Raw genomic sequence first — 21,801 nt, forward strand, 5'->3', positions numbered from 1 at the left:
CCCACAGTGTTCCATGAGTTTCTGTGCCTCTGAGTCTTTGGGACACTGTCCCCAATTTCCCTGGGTGGCCCTGGGGGGAAAGATCTGGAACTGCTGTATCTCAGTCTTCTCTGCCTGCCACTGGTGTTCTCTGGGCCTCAGTTTCTCCATCTGTCCATCTGGGAAAAAATGATCCACCCCCTGTCGGCTAGCGTGAGGGTTTAGAGTGCCAACCCTGAAGCACAGCATTCTGTGAGGGAGGAGTAAGAGCTTGTCCTGTCCTGTCCCCCTCGGTCCTTAGGGCTCCTCACCCCTGCAGGGACAGTACCGCCCAGCTCCATCCCTGCCTCTGAGCTCAAAGCCTTTGCCCACAGTCTGTCCAGTGTGAACTTCCTAGGCCCTCTGCATCTCTATTTAAAACTTAACCTGGCTTCCTGCTCCTTTAGGGAACCTTGCTCAATACCCCACTCCCAGACTACCTTAGGGACATGTACTGCCACACACAGCCCCCAGGATTCCTGTCTGTCTGTCGTCACAGAAAAATCAGAGGGTACACGGATGGAGGGGCCTAGGATCTGTCTTCTTGAGCATGGCTGGCTTTGTGCCTTCTTTGAAGTAGTGGGGGCCTCACTAAAGGTTTCTAAGGTGTGACCTCATTTACCTGTTCAGCAACTCTCTTAGTTGTTAGAGCGGAGAACAGAAGATAATGTAATATCTGATGTCTGCTTTGATAACTCCACTATAGTAGGGGTATGTGTGTGTGTGTGTGTGTGTGTGTGTGTGTGTGTGTGTGTGTTTCTGGGAACAGAACTTCCATCCTCTGGAAGAGCATAAAGCACTCTTAACTGCTGAGCCCTGTCTCCGGCCCCATGGGGAAACTGAGACACTTGAAAGGCAAGGAGGAACAAGGGCCATCCCAGCTTAAGGGTCCATGAGATTATCACAGGTTACCCTACACCCCTCTACATAGTGGTCAGCTGTAAAGGCCTCTTCCCCAGAGCAGCTAAATATTCTGCTGGCACCCGACGGGGCTTGTATTGGGTTGCCAGGAATGGGGAATGGAGAAAATGGGAAAGAGTGAATGCCCCACATTTAAAAAAAAAAGAAAGAAAGAAAGAAAGAAAGAAAGAAAGAAAGAAAGAAAGAAAGAAAGAAAGAAAGAAAGAAAAAAATTCCAGCGAGTCTTCTGGTCAGTTCCTCCCGCCCCAGCAAGGAAAGGCTGGAGGCCCAGGACAGGGCTGTCAATCCTGGACTCCCCGAGGTCATCTAAGGAGCAGTGGGCAGCAAAGAGTCCCAGTGGCCTCCTCCAGGCAGTCCGGGCTCAAGACAGAGCGAACATTCCCGAGGTCGCCCCGCCTAGGGGTGGTGGGCAGGGGCCTGGCCTGGCTTGGCATCCCTGCCGCGCCACTGCAGCGCTCGCGGCGTGGCCAGCCAGCCCGGGAGGGGGCGCGGCCGCCGCGGGCGGAGCAGGGGCGGAGGGAGCCCGCAGCCCGCCCCCGCCCCGGGATCTGGCGGCCGAGCCCGCGGCCAGGGCGGCGCAGACCGGCCCAGCGACTCTCGGGTAGCGCTGGGACGCGCCGCCGCCGCGCCCGCCCCTGGACCCCCCGGGCTCGACGACACGAGGTAATCGTGGGCGCGGGCCGGGGGAGTGCGTACAGTCCTGGGCGCGGAGGGTGCGCGGGGCCAATCCGTAGGAGGCTGGAAAGTTCAGACTTCTCGGGTGGTTTTGTCACGTTGCGGGACGGCTCAGGGCACCAAAACCGAAGGGTAACGCAGTATACTGGGACGCGAGCAGAGGTGCCCAGGGCCGTCTGCCGCGTTCCTGCGCGGGCAGCGGAAGGGAAGGGACCCCAGGGCCTCTCGGCGACGCCAGCGCGGGAGCGGGAAGCTGGGGGGTGGGGGGGACGGACGATGGGGACAGGGCACCCTGCCCCCTCCCCAGCTGCATTCCAGGCTGGAGCAGCGGATGAGGTCATCCCGTCCGGTTCCCTTCTGGCCACGGCAGCCGCTGCCCTCTGCCCGCGCCGGACGGGAGCGAGAGACTCTCCCAAAGTCTCTCTTATGAGGTTCCCAGAAGGGAATGTTTCCTGGTTGAAGTTTTTCCTGGACTTCCCATCCCAACTGATTGTGCCCTTGTCCCAACTCGCCAAGTTTGAAGGCCGTTTTTCTACACTGGGAAACTGAGGCTGAGAGAGCACAGCGGTGGAGGGGGGGACTGCCTAGCTTTAACTTGGGGTGCTGGGGCAAGAAGACGTCTTAGTCGGTAGTGTCACACACAATTTAATACCGCCACCACTTGGGAAACTGAGGCAGGACGGTCACAATTTCGAGGTCAGCCTGGGAGATATATAGCAAGACCTTTTCAACAACACACACGTCTTTCCTCCCACTTTCCAGTGGTTCCCTTCTGTCCTACCGGCTCAACGAAGTTCAGAGAAGTCTGATCTGGGACAGTGACTCTGGGCAGTTTGTCTTAGTTTCCCTGTCTTCCACCCCAAAGTGCTGGACTTTGAGGGGATGTCCCTGGAGGACTTCTAATCTCAAATGTCACAAATTGGGGAAAATAGGAAGCAACAAAATCCCGCGGTTTCAGTGTTGCTATCTATCAAAGAGCCACTGTACCCACACTTCCCCTCCGGCGCCCCCAGCAGGCTGTCCGGGAGGTGGGGCTCTGCACACCTGCCTGAGGGTGTGTCTGGGTACTCCAAGGAGCAGCGCTTCTGCTCTTCTGCTCTGCTCCCTCTCTTTCCCCACCATCGGAGTGGCTTCTCTTACCCCACTTCCTTGCCTCCACATCCACCCCGTTGGCCTCTGAGTGAGTGGAGCCGGCCAATGCCCCAAAACTTGTCCCTGTGGTCATTACTACTGAGGGAGCCCTGGCCACGTGCCCAGACCATTGCACAGTAAATATAAGAGTTCTGTGGGGGTACTAAGCCTCACTGTGGCCACTCATGCCCTGGTCCCGGATGCCGAAGTGCAGAGCCTGAGTCCCGTTCCTCTCATGCTAGCTTCTCCTTAGCTACCACCTTCTCTCAGAGGGCAAGGCCATTCTGCCAGTGTTGGTAAAATGTCAGCTCCAGGGTTCACGCTGTTTTTGTTCTGTGATCTGGGTCTCTTCCCCCAACCCCCATGTAAAATGGGAGCCGGGAACCTTTACAGGGGCGATTGCCTGGGCCTTTGAGACACGAAAGGTTCCAGTACCTTAGATCCGGGTCAGGCAGAGCGACCGACCTAAAGGCCAGCAACTGTCTGTGGTTAGCACCACGGGGTAGGTAGGTGGCTGGAATGAAATATGTCCCTTACTCATGAAATGTTGGATTTGAACCCAGGCCTGCCCCACTCCAGGATGGGAGAAGTTTCTCCATCTTCTACCCCCTCCTCCCTTCTCTGGCAGAGGCTCTTAGACCTGCTTTCTCCATGTGAAGACAGAAACAGTAGCTGAAGTTGAGCCAGGATGCTCTGCCTCAGTAGATGGGTGTAGAGGATGCTATCTAGAGGTGCCCAGAGGCATTTGGGAGGTGGCTTCATCACATGGTTAGTCAAGGAGTGATATGGGGACAGGACCCCTCTCCCTGGAAGACACTCAGAAGTTAGAGGATCTGGTGGGGGAGGGTATCTACCACGTTTACACGGTAGGCACAGTGGACCCTTCCACGTGCCATTTTGCTGAGTGAGCCCTACGCTACTCCACAACTCCTTTCTCCACAGACTAGTTTTTATAGGGCTGGGAAACCTGGCCGGCGTTTACCTGCCACGGGACCTGGGTGAGTCTGTTCCCCAGGCCGTGTCAGCCTTCTTTGTAGCCTGAGCCAGCCTTCCAGCCTCAAGGGGGTGTTGGAGACTCATCTGATGACATCATGTCATTGGTCGGCCTACAGCAAAGCAAAGTGCTTTATAACTTCAGCAAACATTCCACAGGGGACCTTTCGGTGCTGGGGGTGCCAGGGAAAGGGATGATTCACAAGTTGCCCCCCCTCCTGGTGTGGGGAGGAGCTAGGGTTGGAGGAGGATCCGGTGGTAGGACGGAAGAGAATGCAGTCCCAAAACAAAGCGAGCTTTGTCCAGTTCTCCTCTTTGTTTTATCTTGTTAGTTAACCTATTTTGAATTTCAAATAACATTATAGAAGGGCTCGCACTGAGAATTTTTATGCTTGCAGGCGGCAGCTAGGGCTGAGAAAATTAAAAAAAAAAAAAAACCAAGCCAATTTTGAATCTCTGGTCTAGATCTTTATCAGCTGAGCAGGTGTGTGGAGGTGACTTGTCCAAGGTCACAGGGTGAGGACTCTGAGTCCCCAGCCTACTCTACCCACCTCAGAAGGTGCCAGGAGGTAGTCTTTGGCGGGAAGGTTATCTCAGCTAGCGATTAGGCCGGCCACGTGCTAGTGCCGGGAGGGAGAGAGGCAGGAAAATCCAGGCGTCGCTCCACCCTCAGCCTGCTCAGGGAAACAAGACTGGGCCCCGAAAGCCAGCGAGGGCTTAAGTGAGTCAGAGGCTCCGAGTTCAAGTTGGGACTAGCTTTTTGGTGGGACCTTGAGCAAGCGTGGCCCTCACTGGGTCCCAGAAAATCAGAGTTCAGTCTACAGGATTCCCAAAGGCTTTCCAACCCCCTAGGGAAGGAGAAGAGGGGACACCGAGGGACCAGCTGAGACAGTAAGGACAAGAGAGAGGGTCCTTGAGGGATCAGGAAGGGTCCTTTGGCACCCACAGGACTCCCCCCACCCCTCCAAAACTTGTTCCCCAACAAGGCTCCTCTATCAAGCTGACAAACAGATAAAGCCCTTTCCCGCAGGCCTTCTCAGAGCCTTGAGTCAACTCAAGCATGTAGGAGCCAGCTGGAAAAAGCCACTTCTGACCGCAGGATTCCTTTTCCAGGAAGCACCTTGGAGGCCAAGGTTTCTGTGCACCATCAGTGCTGGCCGGCTGGGAGGCCGGCTGTGTACACAGCCCTGCACAGGACCTTGGCAGGGTGCCCCCTTTCTCCTGACCTCTCCAGGTAGAATAGATTGAACCTACAGAAAACTGAAACTTGCCAGCCAGAGGCGATGTTGCCTGGGACCCTGGGATAGGTAGCCCAATTTCCCTGCTCCATTCCTCACTAAGACGCCACAGGCACTAAGTCACCAGAGATTCTCATTCCTGCTCTGGCGCCCGCCTCCTGCAGGTCTAGTGTCCACACGTCATCTGACTTGTGCAGGAGAGCCGTGGGCACCTCCCCGGCGGGCCTTAGGTAGAGATCGATCAATCATTTTTCTGCTTCGCTGATGCCCGCTGTGAACGCAAAACAGAATGGAGTCTTTGTGCCCGGGCCATTCAGTGATACTCAGAGGCTGCCGTCCACTCTGTGTGTTCTCAGACTCTGGTGTGGGAGTGCACGTGTCCAGGTGCTCACAGAAGCCAGTGGAGGACATTGGATGCCTTGTTCTGTCACTCTCACTTAGTCCCTGGAGACAGAGTGGCTGACTGAACCTGAAACTTGTGGGTTTTTGTTTTTGTTTTTTTTTTTAAGCTAGACTACCTATAATCCTCCTGTCTCCGTTCTTCCCCCTCCCCCCCAAAACACTGGAATCACAGGCACATGCAACTATGGCCAACTTCCACGTGGGTATTGGGGAATGAAACTCAGGTCCTCAGACATGCTCAGTGAGCATTCCCTCATTCGGTCACACACACACACTCCCAGCTCTTTTTTGAACTTCTTTTTTGTTTGTTTGGTTTTTTTGGTTTTTTTGAGACAGAGTTTCTCTGTATAGCCCTGGCTGTCCTGGAACTCACTTTGTAGACCAGGCTGGCCTCGAACTCAGAAATCCGCCTGCCTCTGTCTCCTGAGTGCTGGGATTAAAGGCGTGCGCCACCACGCCCAGCTCCTTTGTGTGTTCTAATCAAGGACCTGTGCGTCCTTGGGCAGCCTTGTTTGTTCTCTCGGTTGCTACTGTTTGGACTGGGGTTTCCTCTTCTGCTGACATGCCACAATGCTGTCTTTCTGGCCTTCCAGGTCTCCACTCCAGGGTAGGGATCCTTTTAAGGCCCTTCTCCTGCCACCTTTGATCAGCCTCACTAGGACCAGAAGCAGAGAGAGAACCCACAGACTCCCTCAGCCTCAGCACTGGGGACAGCGCCTTAGTAAAGTCAAGGGTCGCCTTGTGCTCCGCCATCTTCATTGAGAGGAAGGGGCTGAGAAGGATCCCTGAGTCCAGCCTGCCATCTTCCCTGGCCCCAAGGTGGCATGGACTAGCAGTTGTAAGCAATCAAAGCTGATGCCCGGTCCCCAGGGGGGCACAGGAGCCCCCACCATGAGCCTGGGCAAGCTGTCTCCTGTGGGATGGGTGTCCAGTTCCCATGGAAAGAGACGCCTGACAGCAGACATGATCAGCCCCCCACTTGGGGACTTCCGCCACACCATGCACGTAGGCCGTGGTGGGGATGTCTTCGGAGATACGTCCTTCCTCAGCAACCACGGAGGCCGCTCTGGAAACACCCACCGCTCACCCCGAAGTTTCCTGGCCAGGAAGCTCCAACAGGTTCGCAGAGTCGGGGTGCCACCTCGAAGGATGGCTTCCCCGGCTGCACCATCACCTGCTCCGCCTCCCATCTCGCCCATCATCAAGAACGCCATCTCCCTGCCTCAGCTCAACCAGGCCACCTATGACAGTCTGGTGATGGGCAAGCTTAGTTTTGACAGCACGCCGGCTAGCTCCACAGATGGCCACTCTGGTTACGGTGAGGAACTGGGGTCACGGCAGCCCAGAGAGATTCTGCCAAGCCTCCATATCAGTCTTCCCCCACAGCTGTTTAATCTCCCAGTGGAAGTTGGGCCCCCAGTCTAGGCTGAGGATGAAGGGTGTAGGCTTAGGGAGGTGGGGTATCCCAGCCTGCTTAGGCCTTATAACACAGAGGCTGAGGTAGAAGTGATGTTTGCAGCTTACATTTCTCTAACTCTCTCTGTGGCTCACACAAGTCTTTTTCCCATCTCTGGGCTGCTCTGTGGCTAGACCTCCCCTTCCTGGCTCCTAACCAGTGTCAGAGGTTATCATGGCGAGGCTCTGAGCCCACTCTGATTTCTAGTCATTGTTCCTCTGACTGCAGTAAGCACATGGACTCCCAAGCTCCAATCCTCACCTATAAAGGTCCCTTAGTCTCATTGTTAAGATTCAATGAAGTCAGCCGGGGCATGGTGGTGCACGCCTTTAATCCCAGCACTCGGGAGGCAGAGGCAGGCGGATTTCTGAGTTCGAGGCCAGCCTGGTCTACAAAGTGAGTTCCAGGACAGCCAGGGCTATAAAGAGAAACCCTGTCTCAAAAAAAAAAAAAAAAAGATTCAATGAAGTCATGAGTCCAGTCTGATCTGCATAGTGAGTTTCAGAATAGCCTGGGCTACTTACTACATTCTGAGATCCTGTCGCAAAATGCAAAACAAAACGAAGATAGAGTGAAATCACACACACACTGGGCTGCTTTGCAGCAGGTGCCAGGGGCAGAAGCTGTTATTTGAACAAAGGCTCCTGTAACTTGGCAAGTTGACCCAGGTGTGAATGCCACGGAGGTTTTGGCAGGACAACTCACCAGGGGACCATGGGTAACTTCTGCCCCCTCGTGGCCATGTAATGCATTACAGTCTTGCTGCCACTATAGGCACAAGGAACTCCATCACCTGTCAGGCCTGGGAGTCCTGGAAGCGAGAGTTGGGCAGGTAAACTTTTGGAAGACACAAGCCTGTCCTGCCAGCCTGTGATTTCTCTGTTCTGGCCCTGGCTTCTGGCTCTTTCCTGTATCTACAGATCACCTCAGGTGCTTTGAGTTTACCTGTAGCAATCAGTCGGCATCAGAACCAGGAACCATGACCCAGTCCACACCAGGGACTGAGTGTCAAGATTCAGGTTAGGGTTAGTTTCACAGAGAGAGTATAGAAGGCTGTGGGGTCCTTACATTAGAAAAGCAGGCAAAATGGAGGCCAGCAGGTGTGTGTGTCTGTGTGTGTACAGCTTACCAAGGGTTTTCCTGACTCTTTGTCTCCAAGAACAGATTAGGGACCCCACCCCTGACCTTCTCCCCATTTCTCTGCTAGGCCTGGAGTCTGGCTTCTGCACCATCTCACGCCTGCCACGCGTGGAAAAGCACAGCAACCGTGACCGTGACCGTGACCCGGACCATTCTCAAGACCGAGAGCAAAGTTCTTTCCCCTCTGAGCCTACCCCTAACCCTGAGCTCCGACGCTCTGACTCTCTCTTGTCCTTCCGTTTTGACCTTGACCTTGGGCCCTCACTCCTCAGTGAGCTGCTAGGGGTCATGAGCCTTTCAGAAGCTCCAGCTGCTGAAACTCCAGTCCCTACTGCCAACCCCCCTGCTCCTGCAGCAAACCCTGCCCCTACTGCAAAACCCCCAGCCCATGCGATAACCACTCTAGATGCTGTGACAAGCCTTCCAGCCTCTGCTGTGACAAGCCTTCCAGCCCCTGCGGTGGCAAGCTCCCCATCCCGTGGACATTTCCCCAATGGGGTAACTTCTGTGTTGGGCCCTGCGGCTGAGGCAAAGCCCAGTCCTGTGGGAGAGGGTCCCCAGGTACCCTCCAACATGGCCTTTGACAGGCATGGAGCCAGCTGGGGGGCCAGCCGGGCCAGCTGGGGGGCCAGCCGGGCCAGCCGCCACTACACTGAGATGGATGCCCGGCGGGAGCTGGCAGGGGTGTTACCCCAAGTTCATGGCTCCTGGGAGAGTCTGAATGAAGACTGGAGCGCGCCTCCAGCCAGTGTCAGGGCTCCTGTGCCCACCTCGGTGCAGGTCAATGCCTTTGAGTTTGCTGATGCTGAGGAAGATGACGAGGTCAAGGTGTAAGGGACTGGCCATGGGCTCCAGGTCCTGTCAGCCTCGGGGCTCACAGAACAGAGGGGCTGAGTTCATTTGCCTAACAGCTACAAGATGTGGTCAACGGGAGTTGCCCCAGATCCTTCCTGGTCTATGCAAGGCAGGCATGGGTCCCCGCTGACCTGACCCAGCTCCCTCCACTGTCCCTAGGCCCACTAGCCCTTCAGTTATAACCTACGCCACCCCCTGTGGTCTGACAGTATGGTCTTTGTGCCCCAGGACACTTCCCTAGTGGGGTGGGGGTTGGGGCAAGGACCACATAGGGCCATTGTCTGTGAGTGGGACTGGCTGCCCCTACTCATTGAGAGCTACCGCAGAAGGCCTCCACTGTGTTCTCAGTAGCGCGGTTCCAGGCTCCTCCTCAGTTCCCAGAGAAAGGTCAGGCGTGACACAGGAGCAAATCTTCTGTGTACCCCAGACCTGCCTCCCATACCTGATTGTTAAAGCTTCTCTGTTAAGATCTGCCTGCCCAAGGAGGCAGGCCCGGCCACGGCTGACCTGTGCTTTCTCCTCCTGAGAGTTTGGAAAGTTGAGGACCCCCTTCTGGCGCCCCCCCCTCTAGCTAGGAGAGAAGGGGGGCCAGACGAGCTAATGAGTAACCAGCCTGGAATGTTCAACGATAAGAAGCCCAGGTGGGACCCTTATCTGCAGTTCCTGGAACACCCTGGCCCCAGGTGCCAGGAACCAGTATCTGCCCCATAATCCCATGGGGCTGCTTGGCAGGTGCTCAGATCACCGGGAGGGAGACAGGTCCCCATGCAGAGGGTGGCTCAGGAGCACCTCCCATCCTCTCTTCTCAGCAGTACTATACCCCGTGCCTCAGTTTCCTGCCCCCCCCCCCGGTACCAAAGCCGGGGTGGGGGGGAGCATTAACATGCGTGGAAAATGCTAACAGTTCTTGCTGTGGAAATAATAAATGTGGATTCTTTTATTTGACCTTGACCTTGGGGAAAAGCACAGACCCTAAAGGCTGTGGTTCTGGTGGGGGCTTGCTGGAGGGCTGGCTGAAGCTGGTTCTGGGGGCTAAGGTCTTCTGAGGTGCCGCTCACTCCAGTTTGAAGGAGGAGATCTGGAGCCCACCCATGCTCAAGTAGTGCAGTTGGTTGTGGCCCAGCCTGTTGGGGAAGGTCAGCTGGTGTCCGTCAGGCAACGTCACCTTGAAGTCTTTATCTTGGAAGGTGATGGTGATCTGCAGGGAGAGGAAGCTTATCAGGAGAGCCAGGGAAGGGTCCTGACAGGTGCCTGGTGGCGCTCCCCAGGTTGGGGCTGGAGGGCCTTGGTTGGGTTCTCCTTTGACCTCACCTTGACCTCTGACCCTGGACTGAAGCACATGTGATTTTCTCGTTGCTCTTGTCCCCAGCGGCCACCTTCACTGGTGTTACAGACAATGGTGGATTCATCGAAGCGAGGGTTAAAATGCAGGTTGAGGGTTTCTTTCCCCTGGCCCAGGTTAATGAGGAAGCTGTATGGAGTGACAGGGAGAAGGGCTTAGGGCTTTGGTTGACCACAGGCTAGAAGAGTCAGGGAAGACGTTGTAATTGAGATCTGTGTCGGGCTTTGCATTTGGTGAGAGTTCTGCCTGGGATAGGCTCTGAGGCTGTTGACAGAAGTCACTTCAGGCGTTAGAGTTGTCTGTCCTGGGGGAGACCGTTGAAGGCCTGTCACCACAGGGGTATGGGCAGGGGTAGATGGCTCAACAGGATCGCTAGAGGAGTCTGGGTAGGACATTCAGAGCCCTTGTAAGTAGGATGTTCTGGGTGTGGGATTCCATCATGGTGGGGAGGGGGGGTGGGGCTCTCAGACCAAGGATCTCTGCAAATGAGGGACCTGGGTGGGGAAGCAGGACTGTTTCTCCTAATTCCTACCCTGTGCGCCTGCCTGCCGCCTTCCTAACCGACCGCCGCAAGAGGTTCGGCTCAGGAGATGCTGCTGTACACTTTATCAGCCTGGTACTGAACAGCAGGGGTGGGGTTGGGGTGTGGCTCGTGCTCAGATAGAGGAAACAAGTGAGGCCTTTGCTGCCCCCTAGTGGCTGCCTCTGGTTAGCATCACAGGCTCCAGACCTGCCAGGCTGAGCAGAGAGAGCGCCATCCCTCTCCTTCGGGCCCCTTTGGTGGCAATTGAGACAAGGAGCAGAGAGCAGAGTTTCAGTCCTGACATTCTGAAGGTTCCTAAGCCAAAGCTTAGATGCAAAGGCTGCTCCTAGCAGGAGCCACCCAGGGGTGTGGTAAGGAGCAGACCAAAAAAGAGTCGCTCCTTCCTGAGTCCTTGAGGGTCCCAGTTCTCAGCCATCCCACACCTTACGTACCGGTCCACATCATTGTGGATCTTGCCTTTAATCTTCAGGGACATCCCTGGTTTCATGTTCAGGTCTTTGACCTCAAATTTCTCCTGGAGCAACAGAACACGTTTGTTAGAGAACCCCACACGGAACCATGAGAGGGACCCATCGGCCTGCCACCACTTCACCATCCCAGATGACTCCATTCCTTCTGCCCTCACGGAGACCACAGGATTCTGACTCCAGCTTCCCAGAGCCCTCTTACCCTCTGCTGGCTCTCCTCCACCCCACAACCCAAAAAAGACGGGCTAGAACCGGAGGTTCACAAAATGAACAGCCTGACCTTTGCAGATGTTGTAGTTTCCCGTTGTTCAAGTAACACACTGCCCTTGGCCGACCCAAACCACCAGCATGATGCAAAAATGACCATGTTGGCCAGGTGTGGTGGCACCTGCCTTTAATCCCAGCACTTGGGAGGTAGAAGCAGGCAGAATTCTGTGAGCTTGAGGTCAGCCTAATCTACTTTAGCAAGTTCCAGGCCAGCCAGAGCTACAACGGCAATGCAACGACACATGCTTGCAGTCTAAGTATGGGGGGGGGGGCAGAGTCACGAGGATCCCTGGGACTCCCTGGCCAGGGAGTCTAGCCTACTTGGCTAATTTTAAGCTCCAGGCTTAAAATTAACGATATCTATCTAAGGATAGCTACAGATCTCTGTGAGTTTGAGGCCAGCCTGGTCTACAGAAGAAGTTCTAGGGCAGCCAGAGCTGTTACATAGAAAACAAAACAAAAAAACAAAACAAACAAAACCCAAAAAACTGTCTAGACAATAAATCAAATAAAATAAAGGAAACATTCAGTCTGGGAGGTGACATCACACATTCTCACTGTGTGGGCATATGCCAGTCCCCAGGAAACCATGCCATCCACCCTACCCTGGCTTCCTGGGATGGGTGGAATAAGCAACGGGACCCCTCATCTTTACATCTCTGACTTCCTGGCTGGAACAGGAGAAACTGGAGCCCTTGAGACTGGGGGTGGCAGCTACCACAAGAGCTAGGGTACAAGGAAGGCCAGGGTTGGGGGTACGTTTGTATAAATAGGGGTGCTGGGACTTGACAGCATGTACAGACCCTGAGCCTTGTCCCGACTCAAGAAAGCCTAAGACCAGAGAGATGGAAGGCAAAGGCAGGTGGGACATGGGCAATTCTTAGGTGGTGGGGCTGGTAAGGGTGCGTCAGACCAAATCCAAGCTCTACCTCTAGCTGGCCACGTGACTTGGGGCCAGCCTCACCCCATTGGGCCTGGGTTTCCCACTAGTGCTATGAAGTGGTTATCTGGAAGGAGAAAGAAAAAAAGGAAAAGAGCTGAGGTGGCCAAAATAGAGAAGGCCAAGGGTGTGTCTGGGCCACAAAGAGCTTCCTGCGAGACAGAGGCAAGGATTCCACTCTCCCTTTCTACAATGACACCCAGTCACATGGACATCCCGCACACTACCTACACTGGCTTGGGTAGTGCCATTACATACACACACACACACACCTCTGTGTGCAGGTAAAACATATATAATATATATGTACATATACATATATAATATATATGTATATATATATATATAATATATATATATACACACACACATACATACATGGGCACAGAACACAGAAACACCTCCCCAAAAGGAAGGCTATATGCAGAGGGGGCAAGACCTGTAGTTACAAAGCTTCCAGAGAAGGTACCTATGGGTGCCAGGCACCCACAGGAAATTGGAGTGGATAAATAAGCTGCCTCCCTAGAGCCTTCAGGGAGTGCCAGGCCCTGCCCAGACTTGGCCCGGACCATGAGAAAAATCGCTATGGTGGGGAGCCCCCTATTTTGAAGTGGTTTGTTCCAACAGTCCTAGGGAATAAACCTATCATCTAGTCCCCAGAGAGTGTCATGTGGTCCCATCTCATACACATCAGGGAGAACCAGCTGCCCGAGAGAGGGACATCAACTTGTCCAAAGTCACACCAGAAACTTCACAGGAGCCAGATCGGAACACAGGCTCTCGAGAGTGTGCCAATACTCTTGCAATATGTAGATATTAGCCACCTATGGTTTCATCTTGAGCCTCAGTTTCCCTCCCTCCATACTTCTCTCCCTCCCTTCTTCCTTTTCTCTTTCTCTCTTTTTTCTTTCTTTCTCTCTCTCTCTCTCTTTCCTTCCTTCCTTCCTTCCTTCCTTCCTTTTCTTCCATTCTCTCTCTCTCTCTCTCTCTCTCTCTCTCTCTCTCTCTCTCTCTCTCTCTCAACAGGATCTCAGTATGTAGCTGGAACTCATTATATACACCAGGCTGGCCTCAAACTCAGAAATCCCCCTGCCTCTGGCCTTTGAATCCTGGGCTTGCCAGTTGCGCCGTCACATCCAGTTTATGCAGTGCTGGAGATCAAACCCTGGGCTATATGCATGGTGGACAAGCACTTTACCCACTCAGCTTGTTCCATGCAGTTCCTCTGGAAGCGTGATATTTTCTGGTGCTGGAGTTCCAACCCAGGGCCTTGCACTGGCTAAATCACCGCACATGCTATATCGTTGGTCTGGGCCCTTCCCCCAGCCCCTGCCCTACAACTCTCATCTTTATGAGACTCAGTAGAGGTCGGCAGTAATAATTAATACGACTGTTGCTGTCCTCAAAGAGGGAAAGGAAAGTTCTGGCCCTGAACTTGGTGGTGACAGAGAGACAGACAGCTTCAATGCTAAGGGTTTGAGAGATTATCCACCAGTTTTCTTCTTTTAGTTTTAGAGACAGGGTCTCTCTACATAGCTCTGGCTATCCTGGAGCTCACTCTCTATAGACCAGGCTGGTCTTGAACTCAGAGATCCTCCTGCCTCTGTCTCCCTAGTGCTGGGATTAAAGGCATGTGTCACCAGCTTGGCAACCCAGCTTTCTTTTTGGTTCTCCGGGAGAAACTGACACAAAGAGAAGGGTGGCAATAATGGACCCCAGAAGCCGGGTGGTGGTGGCACTTGGGAGGCAGAGGCAGGTGGATTTCTGAGTTCAAGGCCAGCCTGGTCTAAAAAATGAGTTCCAGGACAGCCAGGGCTACACAGAGAAACCTTGTCTTGAAAAAACAAACAAACAAACAAATAAATAAACAAACAATGGACCCCAGAACCCCCCAACCCACACACTCTAGCAAAGACACATGAGCAGAAGGAAGTGGGTGCAGAGGGCCAGCATCCTCACCGACATGGTGACAGCTCCTGGCCACAGCTCTCCCAGTTGCTCCTAGAGGTTTGTGCTCAAGGTATCCCCTCTTGGTCAGGCTTATAATCCCAGAGTATTACACATTAACCACCCCGAGGCCATAAATAAGGACTTTGGACCTTTATCTCCTAATATCACCCGGTCTGTATATGCAGGCACTCACTCAACAAACAGGAAGATGGCTCCTCACTCACTCTGACTCGATCGTGAGCATCCCTCTGGCCCCGCTTCTGGCAATTCCTACCAGCCTCCGTGGTCAGTACTCCACAAAGCCCAAGGGAGGATGCCCTAGTGCCACCCCCACACAAACCACAAACACCCCGATCTTGGCAGGCCATCCAACCTCTTTGCTGAGCCCAGCTCCTACAACCACAAAAAGACAGGCTGGCTCTGTTAAAAGATGTCCAAGCTTCTAATTTTCAGTGTGTCTGTGAGTCATTCAAAGACTTTTTTCTCCCTTCTCTCATCCATGCTTTTTCTGATTATACATATAATTTGTTTCTTTTTTTTTCTTCTTGTGAAACAGAGTCTGACCATTTAGCCCAGGTTAGCCTTGGACTCTCTATTCTCACACTTCTGCCCCAAGTGCTGGGATTACAGGCAGGAAACACTATATCTGGCTGCACACATTTTGCTTCAAAAGTGGTAGATTCACATCTAGGGCCAGTGAGATGGCTCGACGGATAAAGGTGCCTGCTGCCAAGCCTAACCACCGGGGTTTGCTTCCCGGAGCTCACATGATGGAAGGAAAGAACCAACTCTTGCAAGGTGTCCCCTCTGACCTCCACACATGGACCATGGCACATGTGCACACACAAATAAGTATAACTGAAGTGCTTAAAAACGGGCGGAAGAAGATGCCAAAAGTCAACTATTCTGCGAGGGCTGGGTGGTTCAGTGGTGTGCTGTATCCTCAGGATGCATGCCCTGTGGCTTCCATCCCTGGCACCATGCACAAAAGAGCTTGGTTCTGCTGGGACACAGACCAAACGTGCAGGAGGGAACCCAAGGGTTCGGGACACTGGGGGTTTCTGTCCTTCGCCCTTTATGCCTATGAATTTTGTGGTAGTTGGGGTCCATATACACAATTAGATACTGTCAAGAGGAAGAAACCTGACGTAGTTCCTCTGCTGGGAGGGAACCTGTGCTGCCCGTCCTTCCAGTGGGTTTGTACCACAGACAGGTCTCTACAGTTGTTTATCCTACTTCATTTGGGAACACTGAGGCTCACAGATCTGCACTTCAGAATCAGATGTCGCTGGCTGTGAAACACTCCAGCTCTCCAAGGCTTAGTTTATAGAAGCCATGTCCTACCTCTGAGCACTACTTCATCTTAGTCTGCCCCATTAAAAAACGCTACTCCCAGGCTGGAGAGATGGCTCAGTGGTTAAGAGCACTGACTGCTCTTCCAGAGGTCCTGAGTTCAATTCCCAGCAACCACATGGTGGCTCACAACTATCTGTAATGGGATCTGATGCCTTCTTCTGGTGTGTCTGAAGACAGCTACAGTGTACTCATATACATAAAATAAATAAATAAATCTTCTAAAAAGAAAAACGCTACTCCCTCAGCACCCCCAACAAGCTCCCCAGTGCACATTCCCAGAAACAGAACTTTGCCAGAGCTCTGGACTGGCAAGCCATGGAGGCTTCCATCCGAGTTGGCAGTAACCGCGCTGGGCAGGGCACTGGGAGACCAGCCCTGCCTAGTCCCATGGGGTGCCAGGAGCCGGTGGGTGGCTCACTGCCCAGTGCTCCCATCAGACACCACCTCCGGTGCCAGGCCAAGAGGGGAGTGGTTTATTTCCTTATTTTACCCACGAGGAAATGGATTGCTTCTCAGCCCTTCTCCTGGGAGCCAAAGGAGCTAAGACATTTGAAAGTGCAGTAGAAAGTGGACCTGGTTCACCTCTGATGATGGCATTAAGTCCCACACACCACAGAAGCTTTGGCAAGTGCTCAGAAAAAGAACAGAAATCTCATGTCTCATGTCATGTCACCTTCACAGCTAGAGCGACATGACAAGCCATAAGTCTGTGTGTCTTTCAAGCTGCATTTTATGGTTTGCTTGCTTATGATACATGGTGTCTCTCTAACCCAGGTTGGCCTAGAATTCACTAGTTACCTCAGGCTGGCCTGAGCTTATCCTCTGCCTCAGGCTCAGTCATGCAGGTGCCAGGGATTTGAACTCGGATCCTCATGTTCTCAGAGCAAGTGCTCTTACACACTGAGCCGTCTCCCCCCAGAGGGCTCCAGCCCCTCCCTACATGCACACTTTTGTAAGATCAACTTCACTCACATCACCGGACTTGTGATTTGCTTCTGACGGGAAGAGTTATTTATATAGCAGTGATGGGCTGTCCCAGCCAAGGCTAGTGCTGGGGTCTGAACGTTTGCCCCAAAGCTCAGCTCATGGTGAATTCATTGTCTTCAGCCGAGCACAGTGGTGCCGACCTGTTAGCCTAGGCTTGAGAGGATCAAGAGTTCAAAGTCATCTTTGGCTACATGGTAGATGGAGGCCAGCCTGGGCTGCTGGAGACTTAATGTCAGAAAAATAAATGCCACTGGGTCACATGGTGAGGCTCGGCCTTGAAGAGACAATTAGGCCACCTAATCACCTAGTAGATCAATGCCAGAATGGGCTCCTAATAAAAGCATGGGCTGGGCCCAACTTCCCCCCTGCCTGCCATATGTCCTCTTGTTCTCAGCTATGACACAGCACAAGGACCCTAGCCTGGTGCGGTGGCACGGTGGCATCCTCATGGACTTCCTAGCCTCTGGGTCACAGAGAGTAAACATCTCTTGTTAATACTGTTTGGTATGAGATATGCTGATATAGCAGCAAAAAAGTGGATTAAGACAGGAATATTACCAAAGGCCCATTCTCCCTGTCCTTATTCTGGTATAAGCAGCACAGCCCTGTTGTAAGAAAAGGCTTGTGTGCCAAAGAACTTAAGTCTCCATCCGCACAGCCGCAAGCCACATGGGCACTCTTGCCCTTGGGTCTGACCCCACTTTGGCCAGCTCAATGCAGCCTGGTAAGAGACCTGAGCCAGAGGCACAGCAGGCTTATCAGCCCCCTTCTAGGATTCTTACCGAAACTGTGAGTTGGGTTTTTTTTTTTTTTTTTTTTTTTTTGAGACAGGGTGTCTTTACATAGCTCTGACTTTCCTGGAACTCAATATGTAGTCTAGGCTGGCCTCAAACTCATAGAGATCTGCTTGTCTCTGCCCCTCCTCCCCCCGCCCCCAATTCTAAAATTAAAGGCTTGCGGCCACAACGCCAGGCGGGAAATCTTTTATCTTAAATCTCTACACTTGGATAGCCTCATTTCCCAGAACTAGGTAAATACACTGTCTTTCCGCATCTAAAGCTGGGGAGAGAAACCCTGCTCTGGGGGCAGAAGGACCCTCTGCCCGGGCTCATTCTCACAGAGCTGTGTACTGAGTGGGTTTGATTTCGAGAGGTTTCAGGGGGTTAGTTTTCCACAAGTAGGTGTGGCGGTGTCAGTGTCAGTGTGTCCGCATGTTTGCATGTGTGTGGGCACACATATATGTAGTGTAGCGGGTACAGAGGCTCAAACCTGACCTCGGACATCTTTCTGGATCACTCGCTACCTTATTTGTTGAGGCAGGTTGGGCTCACAGACAGGTCACCGGCTCACTGGACCTTCTGTGGGTTCCAGGATCTGAACTCCTGCCTTCACGCTTGTACAGTAAATGTTTCCTCATCTGAGCCATCCCCCCAGCTCCTGTTTTTGAGTTTTTGAAATGACACAGCACAAGGACCCTAGCCTGGTGCGGGGTTTCACTGTGTAGCCTAAGTTGGCCTGGAGCTCTTGATTCTCCTGCCTCTGGCTCCTGAGCCCCTGGGCGAATGAACCCTTATACTTCTGTCTGTGGAGGTATTTCCTCCTAGCCCGGGGCACAGTGGCTAGTGGATGGGACAGAACAGAATCAGGTCTGCGTGTGTCTGAGGTGGCTCTGGCTGAGCTGCTCTCACAAGCTGTCCATGTGGACGCTCTCAACCATCTGTCACTGTACTTCCAGGGGACCCAATGCCCTCTTCTGGCTCCTGCAGGCACCAGGCACACATGTAGTTCATAGGCATATATGCAGGCAGCCACACACATACAGTCAAGTTGTTGTTTAATTAAATAATTTGAACCCTTTTGGGGTTAGAGGCCCAGGGCATCCTGCCTGCTGAGCCTAATGGGGCACTCGGTCCTTCCATTCCCAGTACTTCTTGCCCACAGGCCACCGGTTGTTGGGGGACTTTGGTCCTGAGACACCGGAGATTTGCTGCCTATCTCTTCTCCTTTCCTCTCCTCCTAGAAAACAAACAGATCCCCACCTTCGTGATACCAGCCTGCACCCTCCCAGTCCACTCTAGAGCAATGTCTTCTTTTAGAGGGACAGGACAGAGAGACAGAGGAAGCTGGTGGGGGAGGGGAACGGGAAGCTTCCGGCATCGGGAGGGCAAATGTCAAGCCCCAGCTCTGTGGTCTGCAATGACTGGGGCAGGACATGTAGACTCCTAGTTTCTTCATCTGTGCAATGGAGCACCTTGAGGGACTGTGGAGAAACCTTAACACTCTGGAGGCTGAGGCCTAAGGTTCACTCTGAGTTCTTGACCAGCCTCCATGACCAACAGGATCCACAGAAAGACTATGTATCATTTGTTTGTTTGTTGTTTTCTTGAGATAGGGTTTCTTTGTGTAAATCTTGGCCGTCCTGGGACTTGCTTTGTAGACCAGGCTGGCCTTGAACTCACAGAGATCTACCTGCCTCTCCCTCCTGAGTGCTGGGATTAAAGGTATGCACCACAACGCCCAGTTAAACTTTAATTATAAGAATATATTAGTTACCTTTGGGGTTGCTGTGTCCAAAATACCTTCAAGAACAGCTTAATAGGGTCTGGTGGCTAAGATTGTCTGTTGGCTTGACGGCGTCTAGAACGGTGGTTCTCAACCTGTGGGTCTCGACCCCTTTAAGATATCCCACATATCACATAGACACATTACGATTCATAACAGGAGCACAGTACAGTTATAAAATAGCAATGAAATAAGTTTATAGTTGGGGGAACATGAGAATCTGTATCAAAGAGTAGCAGCATCAGGAAGGCTGTGAGCCACTGATCTAGAACCGTCCATATGTTGACTTGTGAGGTTAACGGAAAGGGGAAGAGTCACCCAAAAAATGGCCAGCACCATCCCCTGGGCTTGGGCCCTGAGCTGCATAGGAAGGAGAACTGAGCTGAGCGCCAGCTGTTGGATCTCTGCTTCCTGACTGCACATGCAGTGTGACCAGCCGTGTGAGCACTTGTCACCAGGCCTTCCTTCCCCACCATATTGGACTGTAGCCTCGAACTGGTAGCCCAAATATACCCTTTCTTCCTCAAGTTGTTTTTTCTTAGTGTATTTAAAAAAAATAGATGTTATTTACTTTATGTATGAGTACATTATCACTGTCTTCAGACACACCAGAAGAGAGCCTCAGATCCTATTACAGATGGTTGGGAGCCACCATGTGGTTGCTGGGAATTGAACTCAGGACCTGGAAGAGCAGTCAGTGCTGAGCCATCTCTCCAGCTGCCTTTTCAGGACATTTTATCATAGCAACGAGATAGTAACTAATGTAAGGAGAGAATGTTGTTTTGAGCTCAAGGTTCAGAGGGTCCAGCTCACGGTTGCCTGATTCCCTGAACTTGGGCAAGACATCATCGCATGAGCAGGGCATACAGTGGGGGAAGGCTCTTACCATCTAGAGATGGGAAGAAAATAAAATCAGAATACAGGAAGGGGCTCAAACTAGCTCTCCCCCCTGCCCCCCAGGCCATACTCTCAGTAACCCACTTTCTCAAAGCAGGATCAGCCCTTCCTTTGCCCAGTAATGCTGTTAAACCATGAATCCATCAGGACACTAACCCTCTGATCAAGACCGAGTCCTCAGGATCTAACCCACCCGCATGCTCTCCACGGACACACCCAGCAGTACACTTTACTCATCCGACACAATTCTCAGTCCAGTTAAGTAGACGGCCAAGATTAAGCATCACAAGGCTAGGCATAGCAATGCACACCTTTAATCCCAGCGTTTGGGAGACACAGAGGCAGGTGGATCTCCTTGACTTCAAGACCAGCCTGGTCTACAGAGTGAGTTCGGGGACAGCCAGGGCTACACAGTGAAACCCTGTCTCAAACAAACAAACAAGATTAGGCATCACTGTCAAGTGTGGCAATACGCCTGCAATCCCAGCACTCGGGATGTGCAGGCAGGGGAATTGTCACGAGTTCGAGGCCAAGCTGAACTTCATACTTAGACTCTGCCTCAAGAAAGAAATGTCAGGCTACGGGTATAGCTTCATTGGTTGGGATGCTTGCTAGCATCTATGAAGCCCGGGTTCCCTTCTCCAGCACTGCATAAACTAGGCTCCAGGTGGCACAATCCTGCAGCCCCAGACCTTGGGGGAAGATAGGGGGATAGAAGTTTACCTTGTCTGGTATGGGGGATTCCTCATGAGGTTCCCCTGAGAGGAGAAGGCCCTGTGTCCAGCAAGGCGATGAGGGTGAACCTACCATGAACATGCGCCTAGCGACATTCTACCCAACCAGGAAGATGGTGCTCCTTAGAGAGTCAGTGCCTGTCCTCACGGGCTCAGCATGGGGAAGGAGAAAGATGCCAGAGGCTGACACTGTGACAGCCAACACACCTGCCCAGGGGTACAGGAGACTAGTGGTTCATGCCAGCAGGCCAGGTCCCTTCAGCAGCACCAGGGCTTAGGTCCTATGTGTGCCAGCCCCCATGCGTATGGAAAAGTCCTTCACTCCCATGGTTTTCCTTCAGGAACATTAACCTCAGGACCTAGGGAGCCTTCTACCACTGTGTGACCTTGGGCAAATCACTCAGTCTCTCTGGGCCTCAGTTTGCTCGTGGGGAAAGCAGAAACTGTAGGTCGGCCCTCTTAGGGTGGATGCGGAAGTTTCCGGGGAGGAAGTGTGTGAGGGCTAAACTTGGGACCAACCCCTGTGAAGGCTGAGCAGCTATTTGATGTGAGAAAAGATTCCCAGGCTCAGCCAGCCTGAGAAGTCAGCCAGCTCTCTGTCATGGGTCTCTGCTGTGGTTTGAGCAAGCCCCTAAACAGGTCCTACACAGGCAATTGACTCTACAGATGCTGGGGTTAGCAGGCAGTGAGGCTGGCTTGAAAGTGTGACCTCACAGGGTGGAATCTGCGGCTTTATAAAAAGAGAAGGGGGCCAGGCGTGGTGGCGCACGCCTTTAATCCCAGCACTTGGGAGGCAGAGGCAGGAGGATTTCTGAGTTCGAGGCCAGCCTGGTCTACAGAGTGAGTTCCAGGACAGCCAGGGCTATACAGAGAAACACTGTCTCGAAGAAAAAAAGAGAGAGAGAGAGAGAGAGAGAGAGAGAGAG

General features: G+C 52.9%; 2 protein-coding genes across 2 annotated transcripts; one reads left to right on the plus strand and one right to left on the minus strand.

The window, feature by feature from the left end:
• The first annotated feature begins 1,523 nt into the window (after positions 1-1,523).
• Cdc42ep1 (CDC42 effector protein (Rho GTPase binding) 1) lies at positions 1,524-9,779 on the plus strand. Its single transcript, NM_027219.3, has 3 exons — positions 1,524-1,602; positions 5,972-6,696; positions 8,042-9,779. Exons 2-3 carry the CDS (start codon positions 6,234-6,236, stop codon positions 8,806-8,808), a joined length of 1,230 nt encoding a protein of 409 aa, NP_081495.1. The 5' UTR covers positions 1,524-1,602; positions 5,972-6,233; the 3' UTR covers positions 8,809-9,779.
• Lgals2 (lectin, galactose-binding, soluble 2) lies at positions 9,737-14,406 on the minus strand. The gene is made up of 4 exons (NM_025622.3): positions 14,349-14,406; positions 11,147-11,229; positions 10,141-10,300; positions 9,737-10,027 (listed from the first exon to the last, which is right to left on the minus strand). The coding sequence occupies exons 1-4, from the start codon at positions 14,352-14,354 to the stop codon at positions 9,884-9,886; spliced, it is 393 nt and encodes a 130-aa protein (NP_079898.2). The 5' UTR covers positions 14,355-14,406; the 3' UTR covers positions 9,737-9,883.
• Between the last annotated feature and the right edge of the window lie 7,395 nt (positions 14,407-21,801).

The sequence above is a fragment of the Mus musculus genome, chromosome 15 (genome assembly GCF_000001635.26).
Source record: "Mus musculus strain C57BL/6J chromosome 15, GRCm38.p6 C57BL/6J".
Taxonomy (NCBI): domain Eukaryota; kingdom Metazoa; phylum Chordata; class Mammalia; order Rodentia; family Muridae; genus Mus; species Mus musculus.